This window comes from Rhea americana, unplaced genomic scaffold (assembly GCF_003343005.1).
Source record: "Rhea americana isolate MKP2758 unplaced genomic scaffold, rheAme1 scaffold_57, whole genome shotgun sequence".
In the NCBI taxonomy this organism is placed as follows: domain Eukaryota; kingdom Metazoa; phylum Chordata; class Aves; order Rheiformes; family Rheidae; genus Rhea; species Rhea americana.
In genome coordinates, this window is record NW_028186723.1 from 3,493,243 (window position 1) to 3,517,647 (window position 24,405).

Here is a 24,405-nt window from a genome sequence, read left to right on the forward strand (position 1 = left end):
AAAGTGCAGGTTTCTATCAGAAGTATAAATAAGTCACACAACAGCTGTTATTTTAAATGATACTGAAATGCAAAGCAAGTGGAACTTAACATTTGGTGCCTTTTCTCATACTAAGAAGTATTTCATTCTGTGAGTGATCTCATTCGGATTGACATCAATAAGGATATTGGAAGCTGGTCACAATGAAGGAACAGAAGATAAAAGGAATAGCAATCCTTTCTTATCTGTTTTAACAGCCAAGCAGACTGGTAAGAAAAAAAAAATACACACTAGTATTTAAGTGCTTTATTCAGGAGTGCTTCTTACTTACTTAGGGAGGGTCGTAAAATGGGCATGTTGAAAAAGATGATTTTTACATTACTGTTACTACTAATAAAAATGATTCAGGCACTATCCAAAACTATATTACACACCTCACATCACGCAGAGGTAGGTAGGTAGGTAGGTCCCTGCCCAGGAAGTTTACTATCCAAGTTAACACAAGACAAGTGAATGCAATTATAAATAAAGAGCAAAGAGATAAAACAGCATAAACTGCCTCTCACAAAAAGGTTAATGAAACATCCCTCTTAGTCTCATTTTTTAATGATAACATATATTATATGCACTGTATCTCATCACACCAGTTTCCCACTTGCAGATGTTACTATGGAAGGGAGCTTTTAGGCAGGACTTCAAAAAGCAGTATTTAAGCTGCAAAAAGAATCTTCTTCCACCTTTGGCCGCTTATTCCCTCAAGAATACACATGTGCATTGTAAGACTTCAGGACAGCAGGAACTTTTTTTACTAGTTTTTTTTACTAGTTTTTTTGGTACTAGAAGGCCAAGGCTAAAAGGTCCTACTGTTGCATAATGGAACAAGCAATCATTTCTAACCTACTCTGGAATACGAGAGAAAAATAAAAGTAAACCTGGAAAAGAGATGAGCGCATGAATGAGGTTTATAAAACTATGATATGGAGAAGGCAAATTCATTGTCTCTTCCAAACCACTAGCAGGTAACATGAAACGAAGCTAGCAGTTGCACAGTTCAAAACAAAAAAAGGGAGATGATTCTTCTCACAGTTGCATAATTATAATGTACAACTGCTTGATACAGGATCCTGTGTACACTAACAGTGTGCATGAGCTCCAGAAAAGCTTGGACAAGTTCATGGAAGAGAAATGCTCCAAAATTTTTAAGGTGTTGAGAGTCAGCACTTTGTGGCTTACTCCTTCCCACACAGGTCCCAAATAACACTGAAGTAGTTAATCTAATTAAGGGGAAAAGTTCTCTAGAAGAAGCTGACACAGAAGTGCTGATTTCTAACAAAGTTGCTGAGCTATGAGCTTTTATGGTATTAGTAAACTAGCATAGAAAATCTATTTCATGCTTGCCAGCTGGAGTAAATCTTCTGACTAATTCATTACAAAAATGAAAATGCCACACTGCTCTGCTGGTAACCTTGTCTTAAGCACTGGAAGAAAGCCATGGTGTCTCTCTTACTGCTAGAAGGCAGGAAGAATTTCTCTAAGTAATCACTTCATGGTCTGTGAGAAAAACCAATAGAAGTTAAACTCTGACTGATGTCTGGTACTAGATGAAATGATTATTTATAAGGACTGTATAATACACATTTTTGCATCTAGGACATGAGACAGTGATCCTCTCATAATAGGTAAAATCAAAAGCCTTTCAACACCTCATTATCCTAATTTTAACTTGATGAAGTCACCAAATCTTGTAAGTGATCTAAAATCTTCACAGAGAGATTGCTGCTGAAGCCCATGTTGCAGCAAATGGTTGAGGTAGGGTTTGTGATGTAGACTGGGAACTATAATGCCAGGTTTCTCAATGCAATGGATAATTCTGATCTCTTGAGCTTCCCTGAGAGCTTATGCACCAAATACTCTGCTTATATGTAAAGTCTGTGAATATGAATGAATGAGAATAATTTATTGAATCAAACAGAATAATTTAATAGTTTGAGTGACCTGCTTCTGCAATAAACACTGCTTCTGAAGTTGGAAGAAGTTTTGAGGACAGAATGAAATGAGGTTTCGGTCCAATACTATACACAACAGAACCAAATCAAAAACACATAATACAGATTAGATCTTAACTGTCTGTGAGGCACTTAGAAATCTAATGAATGAGCCTTTCTGAGTTTGCCTGTAAGTGCTTAGAGATATAAACACACAGGCATCCACTCCCTTTGAATCTGGTACTGTATCTCAGACCCAAGCACCTCTGATTATCACTGAATCCAGTTTTGCCCAAAATGATTTAGGATAACCTGGAAGTAGGTATTTTTGTACTTCTTTTAACCATTCCTTCCAAAAATCTGGTCAAGATTTTTGCTTGCTGTATTCTGCTGATGACTTTTAACTGACCAATTGACACCCCTAGTTATATGAGCAAAAGACAACTCATACTAATTTGAAGATGAATAGTTCAACAGTTTTCCAAAGTAACTTAGGTATAAAGGCATGAAAAACAAGAGCTACATAACAACCTTCTTTTTCATTTTTTTGCTTGAGTCACAGAGCACAGGAATAAAGGATCCATTTGTTTCTACAATCTGTACCTGAAGTGATTAATCTTTTTAGAGTAGCTAAACAAAAAAGGCTGGAAACTTTTTTGTATCTTACACTCTTAAGAATCACTTAAAATCAACACTTGTATGTGCTAGATATCAGAAAAGAGCCATCAAGCAAGAAGGGATTATCCAAAGGGAGTCTCCCCTTTCTGCGCACCCTTGTCTTAGGTGGTGCCCAACACACTTAAAGGTTTTAACATTAAAATGCTGAGATACAAGTTACTCACTTTGTGTCTAAATACAGGAAAAAAGATTTCTAGTAAAGCCTGATAAGAAGTGTTTGCATAGTAGTATGACAACAATATAGTACTATGTGAAATAGCATTATTATCAACACACTTAAAACTAAAATTACTGCAATTAATATAGTTTAATTATGATGATCTATGACAATGATGTGTAGTGACAATCTGCCCAAGGCATTATTCTTCCCTGTTTAAAAGTATTTCTGCCATTTTTTCAAAGAAAAAACTACAAGATGAACATGTAGCAAATGACAGATTGTGCAGTTTAATTTTTTCACAATTTTTCATTCTTGTCTCTCTTTTTTTTTCTTTTTGCCTTTTATATTACTTCACATAAAAAGATTGTAAGCTTTTTCAGCATTGTTCTGGGTCCCAAATAGAATGATCCCAACTCAGTGCAAGTGACTTCAGAAGGATCTATAGTGTATCTCACAAGGGATATGGATCTATGGATCCATGAACTACTGCGGAACAGGCTAGGCTGTGAACTTACTGGCCCATGTGCATGTTCCTAACAAACATTAAATGAGAGACAATTCAAGTAGTCAACACATTAATGAGAGAGCAGTAAGGTCTTTCATATTTACTGCTGATTACAGCTCAAATATTGCAAACGTACATGGTAGCTGGTCCCACAGTACCTTATTTGTGTGTTCTTATTGTAGTAACAGACTTAGTTGTCAAATAGATACTTGAAAATTTTGCTTTAAATTGTAAATTATTTGAGATAAGAGTCAGCTCCAGGAAGGATGGTTTTGCTATTAAGACTCTGGAGTAGGAGCTCTGCTAGTCTTCTTGTGTGATGCTGAGCAAGTCCCTTGAATCCAAAATCAGTGTAATACTTAAGAACACAGCCGATAAGAGCTCTGTTCCTAAAGCTGAAAGGTTGTGTGTTTGTTCAGAGTTTACATCACACTTCCCAGCACTTTTTAGTGAGGAATGACAATAACATCCTATTTGAAAATTTTCATTAAATGTAGGTGGAGTCCTACAAAAACTGGTTTGAACTGGTTTATGTAATCTTAGATGAAGCATTCCTAGCACAATGAGACCTCTTTTGGCACTAGCCAAGAGAGTCAGATGCTGTTGGGAACCTATTAATTGAGCAGCGGCTGCAAGTAGAGTGTCTTTTTGGATCCAGAGGGCAGGTACACTGTCCTCCTGCTTCATACCAAACTCCTGACTGGGCTTCTGCAAAGCTTTCAGACCTACCACAGTCAACTGAGAGATGGACTGAGAGGACCTTCTTTGAGCCTTGCCAAGGTAAAGTGGGATACATAGGAGCCAAGAACACCTAAGGAACTCAAATAAGGTGCATTATGATAACGTGTTAGTGAGTGGCTTGAGATGATGAGCTGGACGTGGGATGTATTTGAACCTACAGTGAGTTCCACATGGAACTTTTTCATTCAAATAGCACATTATGGACTTCAGAGGATTGTGGTGGAGAGTGCAGGATTGTGCCTGTGCAGCACTTATTAGAGAATTAGGACCGGATATTGGAATTTTCTAAGAAAGTTCTATCAGCTCCTACAGCAGAGCAGCTGTGTCCTTTTTTCCCTTCTGCACGTTATGTTCTGCACATCTACCTAAGCATAATGTTTGATAACTAGGTCATAAAACCAGCCTGCATTTATATTATGTCACTGACTAATGGCACCTGATTGATTTTTCATCTTTCCTTTAGTTTAATGATAAATTTACTAGTAACAAGACTACACTTAGAAGACATTCCTTACTTCTTTCACAGAAGAAAACGAATGAGAAGACCATAGGTAGGCTTCGTGTTATTATACCTGTTCTTCTTTCTCTGCTAATCTCCTGTAAAATTTGCCATTTTCTAATCTTCATTTCAAATCAAATTATTTCCCTGCCTAGGATCTCTCAGTGGCCTTTTTCTGAAATTATTAAAACTAAACATTTTTGATTACTGTACACTATTTTTGTCCAGGATTTGGGGAATACAAGACTAATTTTGGCTCTTTGTTGTTTGTGTACCTGTTCTACTGTAGTCAGTGAAATCAAGGTATACAGCTGAGAGCCAAAGACTGGCCTACAATTTACATAAAATTTCTCTCTATAATAAAATTGTACTGCATAACTGATGAAAATGTATATTTTGCTCCCAATTGCAAGGCTCACCCACCAAGACCTTAAAAACTAAGAAAGTGTATATTGAGTTTGTGTTCTAGAAAGCTGATTAAATTCACTTAATTCCTTGTTCTAAATTTGAAACATAACAGCAAATCTGCAGATATAAATCCATATTTTATGGGTTTAGATCAATCCATAACTCAAATTCAGTATGTTCAAGAATGCATGAAACATCTTAAAAACAGTATCTCTATAGGCTGGTAAAATAGCCTTGAATTTGACCTACATACTTACCTTGGAAAAGCATTTGGAATAGTGCATTTGTTAATTTGTATAGTATGGTCAGAACTAAGTTGCATCACAGCAGGCATCTGAACAAGCTCAACTATTGCTTGGGATTCAAACCTAATGAAACATCTCAGCACATTTACCTCAAAGTACATGAGTGATTCCATTAATTCTGATGCCAACAGATTAGCTGGTGATTGAGTGATCAAGCAGATCAGGGCTGATAAACACACACGGCTGATCATGAAGATCAAAATGAGTTTTCTTGGTTATCTATATTATTTAGAAATATAAACTAAGTGTGCGCCTTCATTCTTTAAAATACAATCACTGAATAGCAAATCTGAGTAACTTTTCTATTAAATAGTAAAAGAAACTTCAATTCTGAAAAAAATGCTATTGCAATTCACTAAAATCACATTTGTTTGCCCATAAATTGCAGTGCTAAATAATAAAAAAAGAGCTTCGTGCGTCAAGGCAAGGAAGACAATCTTTAAGAGATGCTCAGAGGATATCCTACGTACTCAAAATCTCCACTGCAAACAAAAAGAATTCCAAAGGTATTTCCTTGAAATCTTTAAAGAAATACTGATTCTTTAGGATTTCACTCATAAAATGTCTGAATTATGCTACAATCAATAAGATATAATTTTTTAATGAATTGAGGCAACTCTTAGTTGAAKTCCATATTCTATTTTTAATTAAATTGGAATTGTGTTCTTATTTGCTTTAGATGTTTGCAGTATGGATTACTGCTCTTTCTCTTCTTGATGCAGCCGGAGGTAAGACACATATAAAGACAAAGACTATGAACAGTAAAAGTTGTGTGCAGCTTATGCCAGAATAACTATATTTTAGAAAACGGTCATGCTTTGGAAATGATTTTTTTTATTTTGATTAATGAGTTCTGTAATGTGTTTGTCATATTTAACCTCCTACTCTTTATTTCTGTAAAGGTTTCTGTACATAGTGAACAGAATGGGAACTAGCAAAGTATTGCTATATAGGGATTGGCAGTAAAATTCTCCCAGAACTGTTCTCCCTACCCACCAAATAAATATTGCTACTAAACATTAGCTATTGATACTAAAAATATAGCTACAACTTTTGTAGTGCCAGACTAGGCACTTGTTCTTCACAGCGCTATACAGAGAATAAGAAAGCGATCCTGGCTTCGTAGATAGGAAAGAATAGATCAACAGAGACAGACACACAGAGACAACACAGGGAAACAAACACAATCCCAAAGTTCGCTGGCATCAGTGGAAATGCCCTTTGAAAATAATTGAATCACTTGTGTAGTTTTAAACTAAAGCTCCATAATGCGAAAATATGCCTAAAATAATGCCTAAAAATCTCCCTTGGCCTAAATGTGTTTCTAGTGTATATCACACTACCCCTGCCTTTTTATAGAGTTATGAATAAGGTAAGCCATGATTAGTTGCATTAAAAATGACCACTTGATTACAACATTTTCTCATTGTTTTCAGTATTTTTTAACAGCAATAAAAATTATGAGGAGTTTCACAACTACAGTGCTATAATGGTAGGTAAAGATGACATTTTAATGGCAGCATCCATATTTGCATCACTATTGTATTAAAGCCACAATAGAAACTGAGAAACTAGTCTGTCAGTCACAGACCACACTTCGATAGTCTCTAGGCTTCCACTAAAATTCCACTTTATTGCTTCTACTAAAATCTTATGATGATAAAAGGATAAGGGAAATGTTTAATGTAAGATGTAGAGACATCACAGGTACATATTCTAATGCTGTGTTTTCTTTCCTTCATGAATTATTGCATGAGAAATAACAATTTAGATAACTCCAGAAACATTAGCTCTAATTTGAAAGACTTCTCTGAGCCAACAGCAAAAATCTGATTTGTTCCCAGGATACATACAGGGCCAAGACTTCACTGTCTTTTTCCAACAGCTGCATTAACAATATGTTTTACAAAATAAATCTTGCATTCTGCTCTGTTCACCAAACAGACCTCTACAGTTCATCAGGAACAGCAGTCTTTAATTCCAAGTCCCTGCTATATTCAGTGGGATGCTACCTCATGCCTTGTACATTCACAGTTTGGTTTCCATTTCCTTTCCATTGACTTGGATTATTGGGGGCAGCCACAAACGCCCAACTGAATCCCTTTAGAAAGTGAACTTAGGCGCCATTCTAATTTGAATCAACTGATTTAAAATTTCCTTATAAAGTTGGGGCAGCCTAAGCTACATTAATTTCCAAAGTACTAACTTTTTTCTCTGTGTTCCCCAGGAAAGCAAGTCTGCTACAAAAGGCTTGGATGCTTTACAGATAATCCACCTTGGTCTGGGACTCCAGAAAGACTACCGGCAGGCTTGCCTAGCTCTCTAGGAGCTGTGAATACCAATTTCCTGCTATACACTAGAGACAACATCATGAAATATCAAGTAAGAAACTGCTTTGTTTTAAACACTGACAGTACACTATGCATTCAAGAAATAATACAGCTTGTTTTTTTTTCTTTGATTTTTTTCCTCACAAGTCTCAGAAAAGGCCTCAAGCCTATCTTATACACTCAATGAACAGTACATGCCAATTTTCTTTTATCTCACTTTTCTTCATTTCAGCTGTCTTACAGACCAGGTATATTTACAACATATTAATTATGGCCTTCTAATTCATCTGAGGTATTTTGGACACATTTCATACACTTCTCCATAAGCAAATGGCTCGAATTCCATTTCAGTCATATGATTATAGTGCTGGAGCCAGGGAAGACACTGAATAGGAAAGATAGCAGTTTTGATTCTTCTGTGTCTCCAGCCTAAAAAACATTTCCAGGCCAAAACACAAGACTTAAGGTTGTAGTTCACACACACGATCACTAGGTCGTCTGAACTACATATCGTTGCTCTCAGAAGCTCTGCTTGCATGCTGAAAACAGTTAGCCCTAACAGCAGAAAGATAGTAAGGAGGAAGATTAGAAGAGAAATAATGTTCAACAGAGAAGGAATGGATAATGGGAGGAAAAATTAAAGAAAGCTTAGAAAGGAAAAGCAGATCCTAAGGAAAAAAGCACAGGAGAGAATGAAACCATATGTGGAAAAGGAAGGAAATAATAACTCAAAAAGAGAATGAAAGGGGGATGGATAGAGAAAGAAAAGACACAAATATTAAATACTTTTTTTCAAGAGTGGGACTGAAAGAAAATGGAGACTAGAAACTAAAGAAAAAGCCATGGTAAGGTACAGCATAGAGAGGGCCTGGAGGCTTCTCTTGAAGAGATCTGAGCCAAGCTAGCTCTTCATGGAGATGCATCAGGCAGTCACAGCAAGCCGATTGGGGTGTACCTCTAGAGCCAGCTCTGCTTAAGTAGTGTAGACACAGCAGACTGGAGCTACATGGAAGGAAAAAGAAAAAGGGAGAGGGTATCTGCAACACCTGCAAATTAGTGGTAGTGAGAGGAAGCTATGGACTGTGACAGAGCACAAAGGAGTAGATGAAAGGAGTTTGCAGCACCGTGCAGGTGGGAATAAATGAGAATATATCAAAAGACATGAGCAGTGTCTCAGCCTTTTCCTTTAAAGATCAGCAAGCACTGGGAAAAGTTTGCATCAAAATATACACCTGACCTTGAGCAGCTGGAGGTGTCTGGACTGAGCTCACTCATAGCACATTCCACAACATTGTGGATTACTCTGGTGACAGAAATAACCCATCAGAGAGTGTGAGTTTTACTTGGAAAAAGAGCAAGGAAAAATAAAGTAATGTAATGATAAGGAAAACAAGAGGTTTGAGATTTGTTGTTGTTTGCTTACGATATATGTAAAAGGCTTCAAAGGTTTTTTTGTATATATAAATGGCAGGCAGAAATAGTGGCAATTTTAAATGATTTCTCCTTTTTATGAGTTACCTCCGAAAAAGTCATAATCAGCTGAACATCTTTAACTGAGGCAGCCTGTGATGTTTGTTGTGTCTTTTAATTTTAATCAAGCTTCCACAGTAGGTGAGATATGTGTTAATTATTACATTACATTCCCTTTTGGCATACTGAATTTTTTATGCTTAGCAAACCATAACAAAAAGTAAATAACAGCCTAAGTTTTAAAACAAGAAAGTATTCAGAACGTTTTAAAGCAAAAGTCCCTCTCAATAGAAACAACAATACCAGAGTCTCTGATCTTATAAGTCTAGTGGTTTTTTCATGCTGTTTGAACTATCTTTAAGAATAAATATAAATAAGCTTAGAGATAAACATCTTGTCTACAATTAAAAGAAAGTAAAATGGAAAAGAAAAAGAAAAATTCAAAGTCATCTGCACAGGAATCTGTAGATAGTATTTTTGTATTTCTATGGCTAATTCCGATAAATCCTCATAATTATGTGGGATGTCATATCAGCAAATCTCAAAGCATTGTGCCAAGAATGCCAATATCATCAGTTCAATTAATAAACAGAGGAAGTGAATCATGTGTTGAAATGATTAACTGATATCACGCAGTCAAACAGCTTAAGAGTCAGGAACAAGACAAATTTCTTCAGAGTCCAGAACTATGCTCCTACTATTGGCATACTCTGTCCCTGTATAAAAATATTCACTAGCACAGAGCATTCACATTGTTTTTGTTTTTGTTTTTTTTGACACAGAAGATTTCTGCTACAAATCCTTCAACTATCAAAGCTTCAAATTTTCAAATACACAGGAAAACTCGCTTCATTATACATGGCTACCTTGCTGGAGCAGACTTACCCTGGATAGCAGATATGTGCAGGGTATGGTGTGACAATTTAACAATCATTCCAATTTCATTTGAAATTTCAGATCTCCTTTCATCTCCCTTAATCAGCTTATAATTCCCACCTAAAATTTACACCTCTGTTTTCCTGTTAATTCTGGGAATATAGAAGGAAAAGATCTCAGAATCAAGTTCAGATGACTGCCATCCTGTTCTTTGGTACAAGTATAGTGTACTTCACCCTTCTGCTAACTACCCTTTGCTGAATTCATCTTCACAGTGAAAGCTATAATTAATTGATTTTTTCAATTCCTTCACAAAAATAAAGACAAAAGTCACTTTTCCAACTCAAGAAAAGGTCAAACTAAACATTTCAGATTGAATAAGGTATTTGATATAATAAAAACAATTTCTTTTTGGGTGATTGGTTACACTTCTATTGAAGTACTGAAATTGTTTCAAAATGAAAAATCAAAATATATCCTGCCCTAAGTGGCTAAATGCAATATTTTATTTTGAAAGTATGTATTTGGGGTCTGAACAATTCAACCACATTAACACAAATTTGTGAATCCTTTCAGATGACCCAAGCATATTATTTTTGGAGAACAAAGGTTGGCGAATAAAAGTTGGAGGTACTATCCTTTTTTTCTAACTGTGGTACCGAGATTAAAACTTGATTCCCTAAAGTCAACCAAGATATCTGGGCTGGAAAACACAACTAAAACAAGCTATTGTGTGTCTTAATATGAATGTCCAAACCACTACCTCCATTCTGCCTTCTTGTGTTGATTCTACAGTATTAGTAGGAATAAATATAGTAAAGATGTATCTTTACTAGTCACATAAACAGACAAAGTAGTTGTATATGGCATCATTTTACATTGTTACTTTTTGAAAAAAAGAAAATGAGGCAAGGTTTGAGTTTCTAGGAGACTATTAGGAAAACACACTACTAAAAAAAAGAATCAGGGTAATTTTCCTTTAGAAATAATCATTGGCCAACTCCTGTTCATGTTATATACACCTATCCTCAGTTTATCCCCACTATTCACCACTTGGGTTCAACCTCACTGACAAAGATAACTACTCCATAGACTACTCCATAATAGCCTATTCAACAGACTTTCTGACTATTATCTGTGTCCAGAGATGGGAGCAGGAGAGCAGGAGTGGAGCTCAAAAGAGAATTCTGACAGAAGTAGTTTGTCAGTTCTACAGGTGGGATACAAAAATCAAACCTGTGATAACTAAAGTGAGACCCTCTATTTTAGCAAAATGAATTATTTGTATATGACCTAGAACAGTTGTAATTCACGCATGTTTTCTTCTCTTTTCCGGTTTTCACACCCACCAGGTCATGTTTCACGTCGAAGATGTGAACTGCATCTTGACTGACTGGACAAGTGGTTCCAGTGGTTTGTACACTGAAGCAGTTAACAACGTCCGCACTGTGGGGGCTGAGCTGACGTATTTTGTGAACCTTCTTGAGGTAAAAGTATCTGTGGGACACGAACACTGGTGTATAGTCCATATGACAAAGGACATACAAAGGTGGCACTTTTACACTTGGTGCAAAATAGTCAGATGACACAGCTGATAACATTAGGAAAGGTCCCTAATCCTGCAGGAACTGAAGTGCCTATCTCAGTGTCAGACCACAGATAAGCAGGTCGCTAAAAGCTAACATTTCATAGTTTCTGAAAGTTTTGCTCATAGTGGGCTTTTACTAGGTAAAACAGATTGGAGACTATCTAACAAAATCTGCAAGGCAAATAAAGGAATGTCAAAGAGGGCTAGTAGAAATAAAACATCCCTCTGCGGGTCTCACACACAGTCCTCCTGCTAAAGCTGGAGCAGGGCAGAGGGAAGCGATTCTCCTGCGGCCGCCTGGTGTCAGGCTTCCCCCACAGAAGCACAGCTGAGCCCAGCACCACGAGCAGCACTCACAATCCTCTGCATTTTGCATTACCTATATGGTGGAAGGGAAAGATTAACAACTCTCCTTAGCATAATGGAAACTTTATTTACACAGAGGGTATACCACAGACAAAATCTGAAAACTTTTCTGGCATAGACCACTGTCAAGACCAGAGAGCCAGGCTCAGGACTCAGGACTGAGGGAAACTGGCTGAGTATGAAGAGGTAGCAGGATAATTCACCTGTTTCCACTCTGATGGGGGCAATACTATTTTAATGATACTGATGTAAACTACTACCGCCATGTCTTACGGTAGCCCTGTGGTCAGTACAATTTAGATGAACTACATGCAGGGATTCACTTTTATTCCTTTTCCATCTTGCTGAGGCATAAGGATCTGCTCTTGACAGATGTTACTGCCTTCTGGAGGGAAAATATCAGATAGAAAGGGAAGAGCTGTGAACTACTTCTCCACTTCCACACATAGGTACAGAGCCCCCCTCCCATGGCATTAACATTCCAGTCAGGAAAGTTTCTCTCCCCTCCATCACCTGCTTACCTGCCCAGACCAGGATACACAGGACTTGGTAGCAGTCATGACCTAGTAGAGCATGAGGCCTTGATACAGTGCCTCAGGCTTGTATCACCAATTTAACATGCTTCCCCCTCCCTTCCATATATCTTCACAGAAAGACTATGGCTACTCTCCTGCCAAGATTCATTTAATTGGCCATAGTCTTGGAGCACATGTTGCAGGGGAGGCAGGGAGAAGGAAACCTGGCATTGGAAGAATAACAGGTACTGAAGCTATTTCAACTGATAAAACTTAATACTTTCATAGCAGGAGGAACCAATGTAAAGGAGCTGAAGAACCACTTCTGCCTAATAAACCCACAATACAAACTGCACTGCGCAGGAGTTGCCCTATGTAGCAGTATATGGCTGGTATGAATGACTACACATAAATGAAGCCACTTCCCACCACATGCTACACATCTTACATGTTTAGCCTTTCTGAGGGCCATGAATAGTGACTGGAACAGAGTCAGAATAGCTTCATTGTCCCTTCTGTGGCTAAATATAGGTCACTTTGCGAAGGTCACAATATATCTCAGAGAGCACACTACTTATGCTTTTCAGTAATATTAAAGAATAAGAGCAAAACACTGTATTATATGTGGAGTAAAAGATTTATAAACATTTGCACCTTATTACCGACTATTTTTTTCTTTTAAAATCTACTCTATCATGACTTTTCTGCAGTCCAGAAGATTGTAAATCTGAAATTAAAAATTAAAACATATATCTGATATGTTAAGRTAAGACAATAAATAGCCCTGGACACCCTTAGAAAGAAGACAGTCATTAGCTCCATAGCTATACAGAGAGATGCAGCATCACAATAAGTCCATGCATCACTTTTTTAACGTCTCAGTATTTTCTGCTTCCCTTTCTCCTACAGTCAGTTCTTCTATTTGCATGTACATTGCTTTGACTGAGCTATATACACTTTGAGCTATATACACATTTGACTGAGCTATATGTAGTGAAATAAATAATTTAGGGAAGCAGGATCTGAATACTAGTGCTTTGGTCTCAAGAAGAGCCGACTGACACTGAATAACTAAAATTTTCAACCAAACTTTTTTGCAACTAAAAATAGATTTTTGACCAAATGAAAATTCTAGGCTTCATACCTTTAACTAATGTGCAACCCTTCCCGCACTTCTTCTGACACTTTTCCCCCCAAATAAGCCAAACATTTTCTCATCAGTGTTCTAATATGCTGCAAAGCCTCCAGCCATCTTCTATTAAAATCCTGCATGTTTTGCTGTCTTTCATACATCCAGATCAACATTACATTGGGAGCACTAAATGGAATTTTATACATGGAGTATCAGTGAAAATACAATGACATACACTGTATGCACATCAAATGTGATGAGATACAGATACCATGTTGTTTACACAATCAGCTGCATCTCCATTTTATTTAGGTTTGGATCCAGCTGGACCTCTTTTCCAGCATACATCAACAATGGATAGGCTGGATCCTTCAGATGCAAAATTTGTTGATATAATTCACACTCATGCTGGTCATCTGTTTTTCGACTTTGGTAAGTTTTGCATAGGGAAACAATATCTACACTGAACTTTGCCATGGCCTTTCAGAAAGTAATCAGCCTTGAAACATTTTACATATTTCAGCTCCAGGGATTCTTCAGCCTTGTGGTCACCTGGATTTTTACCCAAATGGTGGGAAGAAAATGCCAGGATGCAAGGAACTTCGTGCACCTCCTGCAACTCGGAATATCAATGATCTTATGAGAGGTAAATATATTTTAAAGGAATAACACCTCCCTACAAGTTAGTTTAAAATACAGACTAGGTGAAGATAAAGCCTGTTGGATCTAAATCTTCCTTATATACAGATTTGGAGTAAGGAGAAATGATCAAATATGAAATACTTAAAGCTGCCTGTGAAAGACCCTCTGCTTTCCTTGTATACAGATGAGAACTTCAGTTAAAGCATACAGATTTCTTTATCACAACCTGTTTTTGAGAGTCTTCCACTATGCTAACTAACTGATTTCAGTGGGAATTCCATGCATGAAGGACTGGTAGAATTTCATTCAAGTGTATTCTCCAAATTAGAATTTTAAATCTGAATTTCCCTTTTCCCTAGGACGACCTCAGTCCCAATGTTACTGGGGCTAGACATACTCATCCATGCCATCAACAGCTTTAGTGTCCTCAAAGAGAACAGTGCAAGGTCAAAAATATAGAATATAATAAAATGACTACCGCACTGATAGTTCCTCATATTCTTCAAAGAATGCTAAACAATTAATTATAATTCTCATGGGATCCAGTACAATAGATCCACAAAATCCTGTCTTCTGGTCCTAACCTACAGAAATGTCTGTTATTCATAGCTAAATGTTTTGAAATTTCTACCTATAGTTAAGTAGCTAGCTTTCAAAAATGACCTGTCTTTTCCTTTGCTAATTTTAGAAGTGATTTGGGAACTTAATAACAAAGCAGACTCTAGTGAACAGGGGCAGATGGAGGGGAGTGTTCACGCAGTTCCTAAAAGTAGTAACAACCTTAACTCCTGCCTCTCTTTTAAACCTTACTTTGTGCATATTTCTTCTGTCTGATAATATTTATGCTTTTATGTAAAGTGCTTTAGAAATACTACTTAGTAACTTCTCTCTGTGGCTTTTGATATGGTAGGAAAAGGAGGATTATGATACTGTTATATAGATGTTAAGTGACTTTAGCACTAGTACAAGGTAAGCTAATCATGAAAGCTGAGATTTTTAAAGTTAAAAGCAAAGACCCTTCTCAGTTGGATTAGAAGAAGGAACTATAAAGTAAGCATACCCAGGACGATCTATATCACTTTAAAGAAACAGAGACAAAAATATCTTTCAAAGACTTTTGTTCTTATGTAAAGAGCAATATATATCAACTGTTCTATACCCACAGGTCTTACTTTAAGATGCATAAATATTGACAGTGGATGAAATCCTGATTTCACTACAGTCTGTGCCAGCTCACAATTACTTCAGTGCCTCCAGGACTTCACTCTAATTGGATGAGGCTTCTTTTTCACACTGAAGTAAAAGAGCCTATTTTTACACAGTCTAACTTTAGTACATTGTGCTTTGATAAAAGAGAGTCTTCAGAGACACTGAAGACAATAGCTGTAGCAAAGGACCTGTAAATAAAGTCTCAAAAGCACATTCTTCTTCCCAGCACTGAGTGCTTATAAATTTCACTCCGAAAGGAAAATGTACTTGTTCCAAATAATTCTGACAAAATCAAGGACAAACTGCCAAACATCTTGCTGTTTAGAGCATTTCACAACATCACCAATGTCAAATGACTGTAGATTTTCTACAGCTTAAAAACAGTGAAAGCCACTGAAGTTACAACAATTACTACGATTATCTTTAATTCCAGAAATGAGTGGAAATTAYGGTTTTACAAAATACCATGTTGTAATAATGCTAAGCAAATGACAACTACTTCATGGCAACTACTATATGCTTTGCAAATGCTGTACCTATGAATTATTCCAGTCTTTAAAATATCAAAGGGAAATTCTGCAAAGTCCTTCTCTGTTCTCATGCTAAACTAAAAGCAGTGAAGTACACTTACTAGGACTGGGAGCTGCATGAGTTCTGCATCTCTACCCTTTGAGCTTCTGTATGAGCACCATGAAACACTTGGCAGATCCGAGCCTAGCTTTCTCTCATCTAAAATGTGTATATAGCTGCAGGGATACGTTTTGCCATAAAAAAAAATAGTTTGCACTTTAAAAGTCTTTAATTTTACTATTTTTTTAATCTGAGACTTCGCTGTATAAACAAATGCTTTGAGCAAAAAAGACTCATATGTTTTTTTTTAAGGTGGACTTTATGGCTACATAAAGCTTTAATCTTTCTTGCCTGGGCTGTTCCCCAGAATACAGGTCTTTTGGATGTGGACATAAAAGAAGTCTCCAGTATTATGCTGAAAGTATTATCATTCCAAATGGATTTGTTGGATATCAGTGTGAAACATACCAAGATTTTGTATCAGTAAGTATCAGGTGCATATTTAGCTGAGGGGCTCTAAGAAGGTTATAGCACTTCTCAGTTAAAACATCCTGGGATAGTTTCTACACTCCAGGTCATGCGATGGCTATGCAGACCCACTCACTATCCTTATCCAGATCATAGCCCAGCACAGGGCAAAAAAGAAATGCAACAAAACCAAAAAAAATCGAGGAGAACCTGAGGACAGCAAGTATACACACTAAAAGGAGGTATAAAGAGGGAGATGAAGAGTTAAGAGGTGAATATGAGACAATGGCTGGGCACACATTTTGCGTAGGTCAGCAGTAAGGGACACCCTGGCTAAAGGAAGACCATTTAAACCAGTGCCTGATAACCCTTGTGGAACATCAAGAGCTGTCACAGAGCACAGTCTCTGGATTTCATAAGTGTTTAAACATTTGTACAAACAATAAAAAACCACAGTATTTAGAGGAGGGAAGACAAATATTTATATAGCACAGCAGTGTTTACATGCACAAAACAACCCCTAGGTATCTCAAGAAAGCAGACAATTCAACTTCCTGGTATTTCTTGCCTGATGTAACTGGGCTTTTAGTAGACAGATTCTGGCAATGCAATTGGAGACTAGACAAGGAGGAAATACTTGAGATTCATTTCCAACTACTTTCAAAAGGAATGATTACAACACTTTTGAAATGTTGTTATTCCTTGCAGCAATGCTGCAACATACCTCGAAAGTTTGATGTAACTCAGGACTTGAATTAAAACCAGAACTCTGTGCAATTTACTTTTGAGAGGAAAAAGATTTTGTCAGTTGCAGAATAAATAAGTGATGACGATCATTTAGCCTTTTATTCATCTAGTGCCCAAATAGCCAAAGATCCACAAATATCACTTCTTAAAACAGTACCTCCCAAATATCAAAATTCAAAAATCTGAAAATTAAGGCTGTTTTTTTAACTGAAAAAAAAATCGCTCTGAAGATTTACACATTCCTTTTCTTTTTCTAATGGACATCAAGGTCTTGATCCCAATGTTCAATCTACAGTTAGATTAATTTCTTTGAAGTTCTGCATGGGTATAAAGGCTAAAAAGGAGACAAAACACATTCCAAAATGAGGCTACAAGCTTAAATATTCCTAAACTTAACATAGTTACGCACCCTATAAAAATTAACAAACTTAACCTTTCAATGGGCCCCATGAAAGAGAAATATACCATCTGTATTTTACAGAATAGGAAGTAATGCACAGTACACATCAGGGTTTAAGGAATTGAGTTAGGTTTTCAACATGATTTTTCTGATTTTCAACTTCCTGAATTAAACGGACTGACTATCTCAGCTCCTTTTTCCACTACGCCAAGAAATATTGAATATATGACCTGAACTCAGAAACAGGTACCTTTTCAAAAAGATACATTTTAGCTGGGAAAAATAGCTGAAATACCCTAATTTTTGATACTTTAGAATTGGTATTAAAATAGATAGCCTTTTGTAACAGCTTTTTATTCCTCCAGGGAGCCTGCTTCCCATGTCCCAAGGAAGGATGCCCACTGATGGGTCATTATGCTGATAAGTTTTCACATAAAACTGAGAAAGAACAGCAAAAGGTTTTTTTAAATACAGGGCCCCTCCCTCCATACTCTCGTAAGTGCTCATTTTGGGTGATGTAAATGATGCTCATTTCTAAAGTAACAATGAATTCTATACAAACAAATATCTCACTCAGCTACAGAAATCCACTACAGTTAGTGAGCAGAGCTCAGTATAAAATCTGGAGTTTCGTGTATGTTAGGAATATGCATTACCAACATTATCCAGGAAATGCTAAGATAATTACAGAAATAGATCAACTGATGGTGACCTCTTTTAAGTTAAAAGCTCTCCTAAATTTTGTTAATAAGGCGATGACTTTGAAAATTCAGTAATGCTGTAGGTAGGAAGAGATTATGCTGAAAGCACAAACTTTCAAAGTAAAAAGTTAATTACTGTCAGTGAAAAAATGTATAAAACTAGATGATTTCAGGGTATTTTTGCAAAGCTCATCAAGTCAAAATGACAGGAAGTCATAAGGATCTATCGTTTTAATTGTGAAGCAGCCACAGAACTGGGAAATTAGAAAATTCATAAATAAGCTATTATTCATCATAGATGATGAACTTCAAGCGCCATAAATGAGATAGGGTCTTTGAGGACCTTATTCACTAAATACTAGAATATGAAAACAAAATTAAGAAAAAAAAATCACATTTTGATGAATCACATCATCAAAAATGAAAAAAAAATGAATTTGAATGCAGAGAAATTAACCATTTCCTCAGTCTGAATGAATACACTGATTTCAATATCTAAAAACTGTTGAGCTTATATAAACTATAACCTAAAATCAAATATAATTTTTTGAAGTAGGTGAAGAGACTCTCCCTTTAATAGCCCAAATTAAAGCCAGTGTAAAATCTTTCCAAATCCTGTTATTTGAAAATAATATTTACTACTGCATATTAGGCCCTGCATCTGGTTTGGAAAGACAAGACAGGCTCTTCTGAGCAGTGAACAGGTATTAAAAAAAACCTTGAACACTGTAGATCAGGACCATTCTTGAAATGTTGCCAACTTTGTTTAACACACCTTTAACAACACAGTAGGTCCGTGGACATCACTTCATAATTCAGAGCTAACATGCTACCCATGAGGCCCTCCAAATTGCTTTAAAGTGTAAGAAATTATGAAGTTAATACTGAGGCCAAGTGGAAGAGCAAAGTATAGTATTGACCTCTGCAGATTTAATTCTCAGCATAGCCAGCAGGCTGGCAAAGGTTGGATCTATGATTTAGACCAGTGTCAAGCTAATTGGTATTATCAGAAAGCCCTGTAGAACTAACATTTGCCTTAATAGAGAGAGTGACATTTTGTTTGCTCATGTGCTCATTTGTACAATCCTCTCCTCCCCCTGAAAAACACTGAAACATATGAAACACTTTACCATTAGGAAAGAAATCTCTGCACCACCATAATTTATTTCATTTTGTTTTGAAAGGCTGGCGAAAAGAGATACGCGTCAGAGTGGCTGCAACAGAAACCATGAAGGGAAATATAGATGTAGCCTTGACTGGAACTAACGGGATCAGGAGAAAATACACAATCAACAAGTAAGTTTAACATGACAGTTGAAAAAAATGACTTTAACAACATTATTATTTTGAATGCCTGCATGCTATTTTTACATCTCATTTTATTTGACCTTACCTGTGATTGACCCTGGTAGTTAAAGTAGCTGATCAAAGTTCCTCATGCTACAGATTGAAGCTAAAATACGCTTGCTGAATTTTCTTGCTCTGCATTTTCTTTTCTGAGGATGACACTTAGCATAGCCTAGAGGGCAAGAGCAAAGAGGCCTGTGACCTGAGAACAGGCTACTTCTTGGTTCAAATACGTCATTTGGTGATCTTCCTTGAGAAGACAGAAAAGAGTTCTATGATGTACAATCATTTAAAATCACCCCTCCTGTAGGGAATATGAAACAGCAAGTAAGAAAGTTGCACCTTGCTTAAGAATTGCACTGGGATCTGAAATTCCTGTCCACTTAACCTGGCCTTTCCCAGTAAATATGAATTTACATCTAATAAATTCATTGTTGTCAAGAGCACAGTCTAAGTATTGTAAAACCAACTTTATCTGTGTTGGGACGTTACCCTCTTACCAGTCTATACCAGAAATACATTTGGTTGCAAATACAGTGATACAACTACAGGTAATTTATGTGTTAATTTCATACTGTAATATGCGTTCAACTGTAATGAGCACAGATTCCACAGAAGGCAGGGATATAAACTAGAATAAATCTGCTGCCAACACAGATGAAGACTGTACTAATTAATCTAGTGTTATCATCTTGAAAGGCACAGAAAGTTAAACAACTAGCACATCTGCATGCCTTTGTAGATCCCCTCTGATTAACTATCTGCTTCTTAGATACTAACATGCATAGTCTTTGGATTGATAGGTTGAAAACTCATTTCTGAAGTGGTATCCAGAATAACGTTCCTGCATAGCAGGAATAGTGCTTCCTCTGCTCAGTAGTGATTGCTACAGACACTATGTTGCTTTAAGCAGTTTTCCTAGATGGTAACTGGCCCACAGATTTCAAGTAAAGGGGAAAAAATGACAATTACTCCTCAGAATTCCTTCCTAGTATTCAGGATCAATCATGCTGGGAAAGATGTGATAGCCTCAACACAACCTTGATCGCTTCAGTGAAGGCCAAGATTGCAACACTGATTTGAAGGAAGAAATCAGTCAAAACATCAACAGGACATTCCTTCCTAATCCATAATGATTAAGGAAAAAAGGCATGATACGTATGTTTTTCAATCTTCCCTTAAATTTGCCAGAGAAAAGACAGCTAAAAATGCTCTAGATGTTTAAATCTTGCATAATCCATGGCAAAGGCTGTGTGAATACAGAGCAGCCAGCACTGATTTGCTAGGAATTATACTATTCATAAGCTCTTTCTCTAATCTAAAAACCATTAGCAGTACCCTTAAGAGATCAGTTGGCTTCCTTTTCTTATACTCCTGTTAGAATTTTCCCATGCCCACTTAAGTTGGATATCATTTCATATTTGAAATTATTACAAATTTACAAGGTGTTATAACCTACTTATTCTCACTGAGGTCAAAGGAGAGAATTGCAATCAACTTTTAGTCCAATGTCTTTCTTATGTATATTCAAATGTTGCATGCATGATCTTCCTATTTATCACTCACTCAGATTATTTTTCTCTCACATAAGGATTACAGTACTTGCCCACATGACAGGACTGTTGTAAAGTTTAATTACTTGTCTGTTGAGTATTTCAAGACTTTTGGTTGATCTACATCATGTTAAGTGCAGGTTATTACTACTGCACACTGCTACTACATTTCCATCCAGCCTCCAGCTAGTTCCTGAGTTTGCAATTTCAAAGAGAAAGATGTATTTCACTGCCCACTGATTTCAGGAATTATCCTGGCAAGTGCTTCAGCAATGCTTCCTGTGTTTTCAAAGCACACAGAAGAGCTTTTTTTTTCACACAACAGCTATCTAAGCTGTGGAACCTCTTACCCCAGGAAACTTCAACTGCTAAAAGTTGCATGGGCTTGAGAAGAGACTGGACAAGTTCACAGAAGAGACTCAGAGACTCACAGAATCACAGAATGATTGAGGTTGGAAGGGACCTATAGAGATCAGCTAGTCCAAAACCCCTGCTCAAGCAGGGTCACCTAGAGCACCTTGCACAGGATTGAGTCCAGGTGGGTTTTGAGTATTTCCAGAGAAGGAGACTCCACAACCTCTCTGGGCAACCTGTTCCAGGGCTCTGTCACTCTCACAGTTAAGAAGTTTTTCCTCACGTTCAGGCAGAATTTCCTGCGCTTCAATTTGTGCCCACTGCCTCTTGTTTTATCTCTTGGCAGCTGAAAAGAGTCTGGCCCCATCCTTTTGACACCCTTCCTGAAGGTCTTTGTAGACATTGATAAGATCCCCCTCAGTCTTCTTTCCTCCAGGCTGAACAGGCCCTGCTCCTTCCTCATAAGAGAGGTGCTCGAGTCCTCTACCACCTTTGTAGCCCTACGCTGGACTCTCTCCAGTAGATCCATGTCTCTCTCGTACTGGGGATCCCTGAACTGGACACAAGTACTCTAGATGAGGCCTCACAAGGGCTGAGTAGAGAGGCAGCATCACCTCCCTCAACCTGCTGGCAACACTCTTCCTAATGCACCTCAGGAGACCATTGGCCTTCTTGGCCACAAGGGCACATTGCTGGCTCATGGTCAACTTGTCATCCACCAGCACTCCCAGGTCCTTCTCTGCAAAGCTGCTTCCCAGTAGGTCAGTCCCCAACCTGTACTGGTGCAGGGGGCTTATTCCTCCCTCGGTGCAGGACCCTGCACTTGCCTTTGTTGAACTTTGTGAGGTTCCTCTCCACCCAACTCTCCAGCCTGTCTGGGTCTCTGAATAGCAACACAGCCTTCCAGTGTATCAGCTACTCCTCCCATTTTGATACCATCAGAAAACTTGCTGAGGAGGCACTCTGTCCCTTCACTCATGTCATTGATGAGTAAGTTGAAATCCATCAAAGACTGACAAATACATAGATACTATCTCTGGATCATGACATTCCAGATCCTCAGAGTGTTGGAGGAAGCAAGAGCATTTGGGGAAAATGTTGCTATAAACATTATCTAGACTTAGTTTTCCCACACCTTTTCTTTAACTCAGGTTCTGAGCAAGAACACTGGACTACAGGGATGTTTTGTCTGAGCCAGGAGAGCTGTTCCTATTACAACATTGTCCAAATAAATATTTGATGCATTTTACACAGGAAAATTTAAGATCCAAAGGCATTATCGCATTGTAACATGACTTCAATAACAATTCAGCAGAGAGGACAGAACTTGATATTTCTGGATTTAAGAGGTGATCCTGTTAAAGCGTACTGTAAAGGTCCTGCCTGAGCAGAAGGACTTGGATCTACATGAGATTTTGAATAATGCAACAAAATTATAAGAATGGTGTTCAGAACTTCTACTCTCATGGAATCCCGCCCCTCATCCCTTTTTGCCTAAACTGTTTTAGGTACCAACATTTTCCCTCATTTTTAAAGGACACAGAGCACCGCTTTTGTGCTTTTCCTTTGGCAGGGGAACTTTCAAACCAGGCAACACATATTTGAACTATATTGATACAGAAATTTCTGGGAACATTTCAGAAGTTGAGTTTCTCTGGAAAAAATATCCAGGTCATTTACATAAAGGCTGTATGGGAGCTGAAGAAGTCACAATAATATCTGGGGAAAATGGAAATCTGTGAGTACACAATCTCATTGTGTTTTGTTCTATGGCTCTGGAAAGAAAAAAAAAGAAAAAAAGGGTAAACACCTTTGCATGATAACACATTCCTAAAAGGAAGTGAGTTTAAGTAATGAAAATAGGAGTCTAATCCACATTTCATGGGAGTACTTGGGTGTTTGGTTGACTACAGTTACTCCTGCCAGCTGAATATTGCAGCTGGACTTTCCCAAAGAACAGGACATATCAGATCTGAAATTGTGAGTGGGGGTAGCCCTGCACTGATAAGAAAAGTTTGATCTGGTCTCCTGAACTGCAATTTCACATGCTAATGCTATGTCTACCTTAGTAAGTAGCACAGCACATTATAAGCAGCTCTGCACAGTGAAGTATTATACACGTTTTGACAGGGTGCTTTAGGTTGTCTATAATCTGATCCCATGGACTGGACATGCACTAGCATCTGAAGTATATTACGTATACTGTTGGAGCACATATTTCAGTTTAGTTTTATCCAAAATGAATCCACTTCATATGCTCTGAGATCTCTCTGTCATGTAAACAAAAGTGTGGTAAGTGGGAGCTGAGATACTCTTCAAAAGCACACTTCTTGTCCAAACGAAAATGCTAATGCAGTCTGTACATAACAGTAAATGTATCATAGGTTTGAATAATTATATACTAACTAGTATAAAAAATTCCTTGATAATACATACACATATTTATATTTTCAGGCTAGTAGAACTCATTCTTTGGCCTAACATGAAATAAAAATAGGTTTTTATCTATTATCTGGCGCTGCTGCTATGAAAATGTCACATTGTGCTGCAAAATATTTACTTAAACTTTTCTTTCATTGCCAGGTCTACATTTTGTGGCCACGGACCTGTGCAGTCAAGCATATGGCAAACACTGACACCTTGCTAACTCTTCAACGAGACCACTGTTTTTGTCCAGTGTGGAATGTTCACAGTCTAGAGGAAACATTTTTTTCAGTCAGTGGCAAACCACTAACAAGGTTCCTTCAATAAATATCTAAAATTTCTTCAGCCCTCTACAAAAGTTTTCATAGAATCACAGAATCAGTAAGGCTGGAAGGGGCCTCTGGAGATCATCTAGTCCAACCTCCCTGCTCAAGCAGGGTCACCTACAGCATG

At 37.4% G+C, this 24,405-nt stretch overlaps 1 protein-coding gene across 1 annotated transcript; it reads left to right on the plus strand.

Annotated features, from left to right (window-relative positions):
• Positions 1–5,706: 5,706 nt before the first annotated feature.
• LOC146587736 (pancreatic lipase-related protein 2-like) lies at positions 5,707–24,175 on the plus strand. The gene is made up of 13 exons (XM_085319029.1): positions 5,707–5,766; positions 5,940–5,988; positions 7,488–7,642; positions 9,843–9,968; positions 11,289–11,423; positions 12,542–12,650; positions 13,850–13,969; positions 14,061–14,183; positions 16,326–16,441; positions 17,939–18,068; positions 19,459–19,570; positions 23,102–23,266; positions 24,112–24,175. The coding sequence occupies exons 1-13, from the start codon at positions 5,707–5,709 to the stop codon at positions 24,173–24,175; spliced, it is 1,464 nt and encodes a 487-aa protein (XP_085175155.1).
• Positions 24,176–24,405: the final 230 nt, after the last annotated feature.

Excerpts from the sequence above, each read along its gene's own strand:
- LOC146587736 (XM_085319029.1), top strand. The coding sequence starts at position 5,707 with ATGCTCAGAGGATATCCTACGTACTCAAAATCTCCACTGCAAACAAAA. Across the intron at positions 18,069-19,458 it reads GCCCCTCCCTCCATACTCTC|GCTGGCGAAAAGAGATACGC; the intron begins GTAAGTGCTCAT and ends TTGTTTTGAAAG. Across the intron at positions 19,571-23,101 it reads AGAAAATACACAATCAACAA|GGGAACTTTCAAACCAGGCA; the intron begins GTAAGTTTAACA and ends TTCCTTTGGCAG.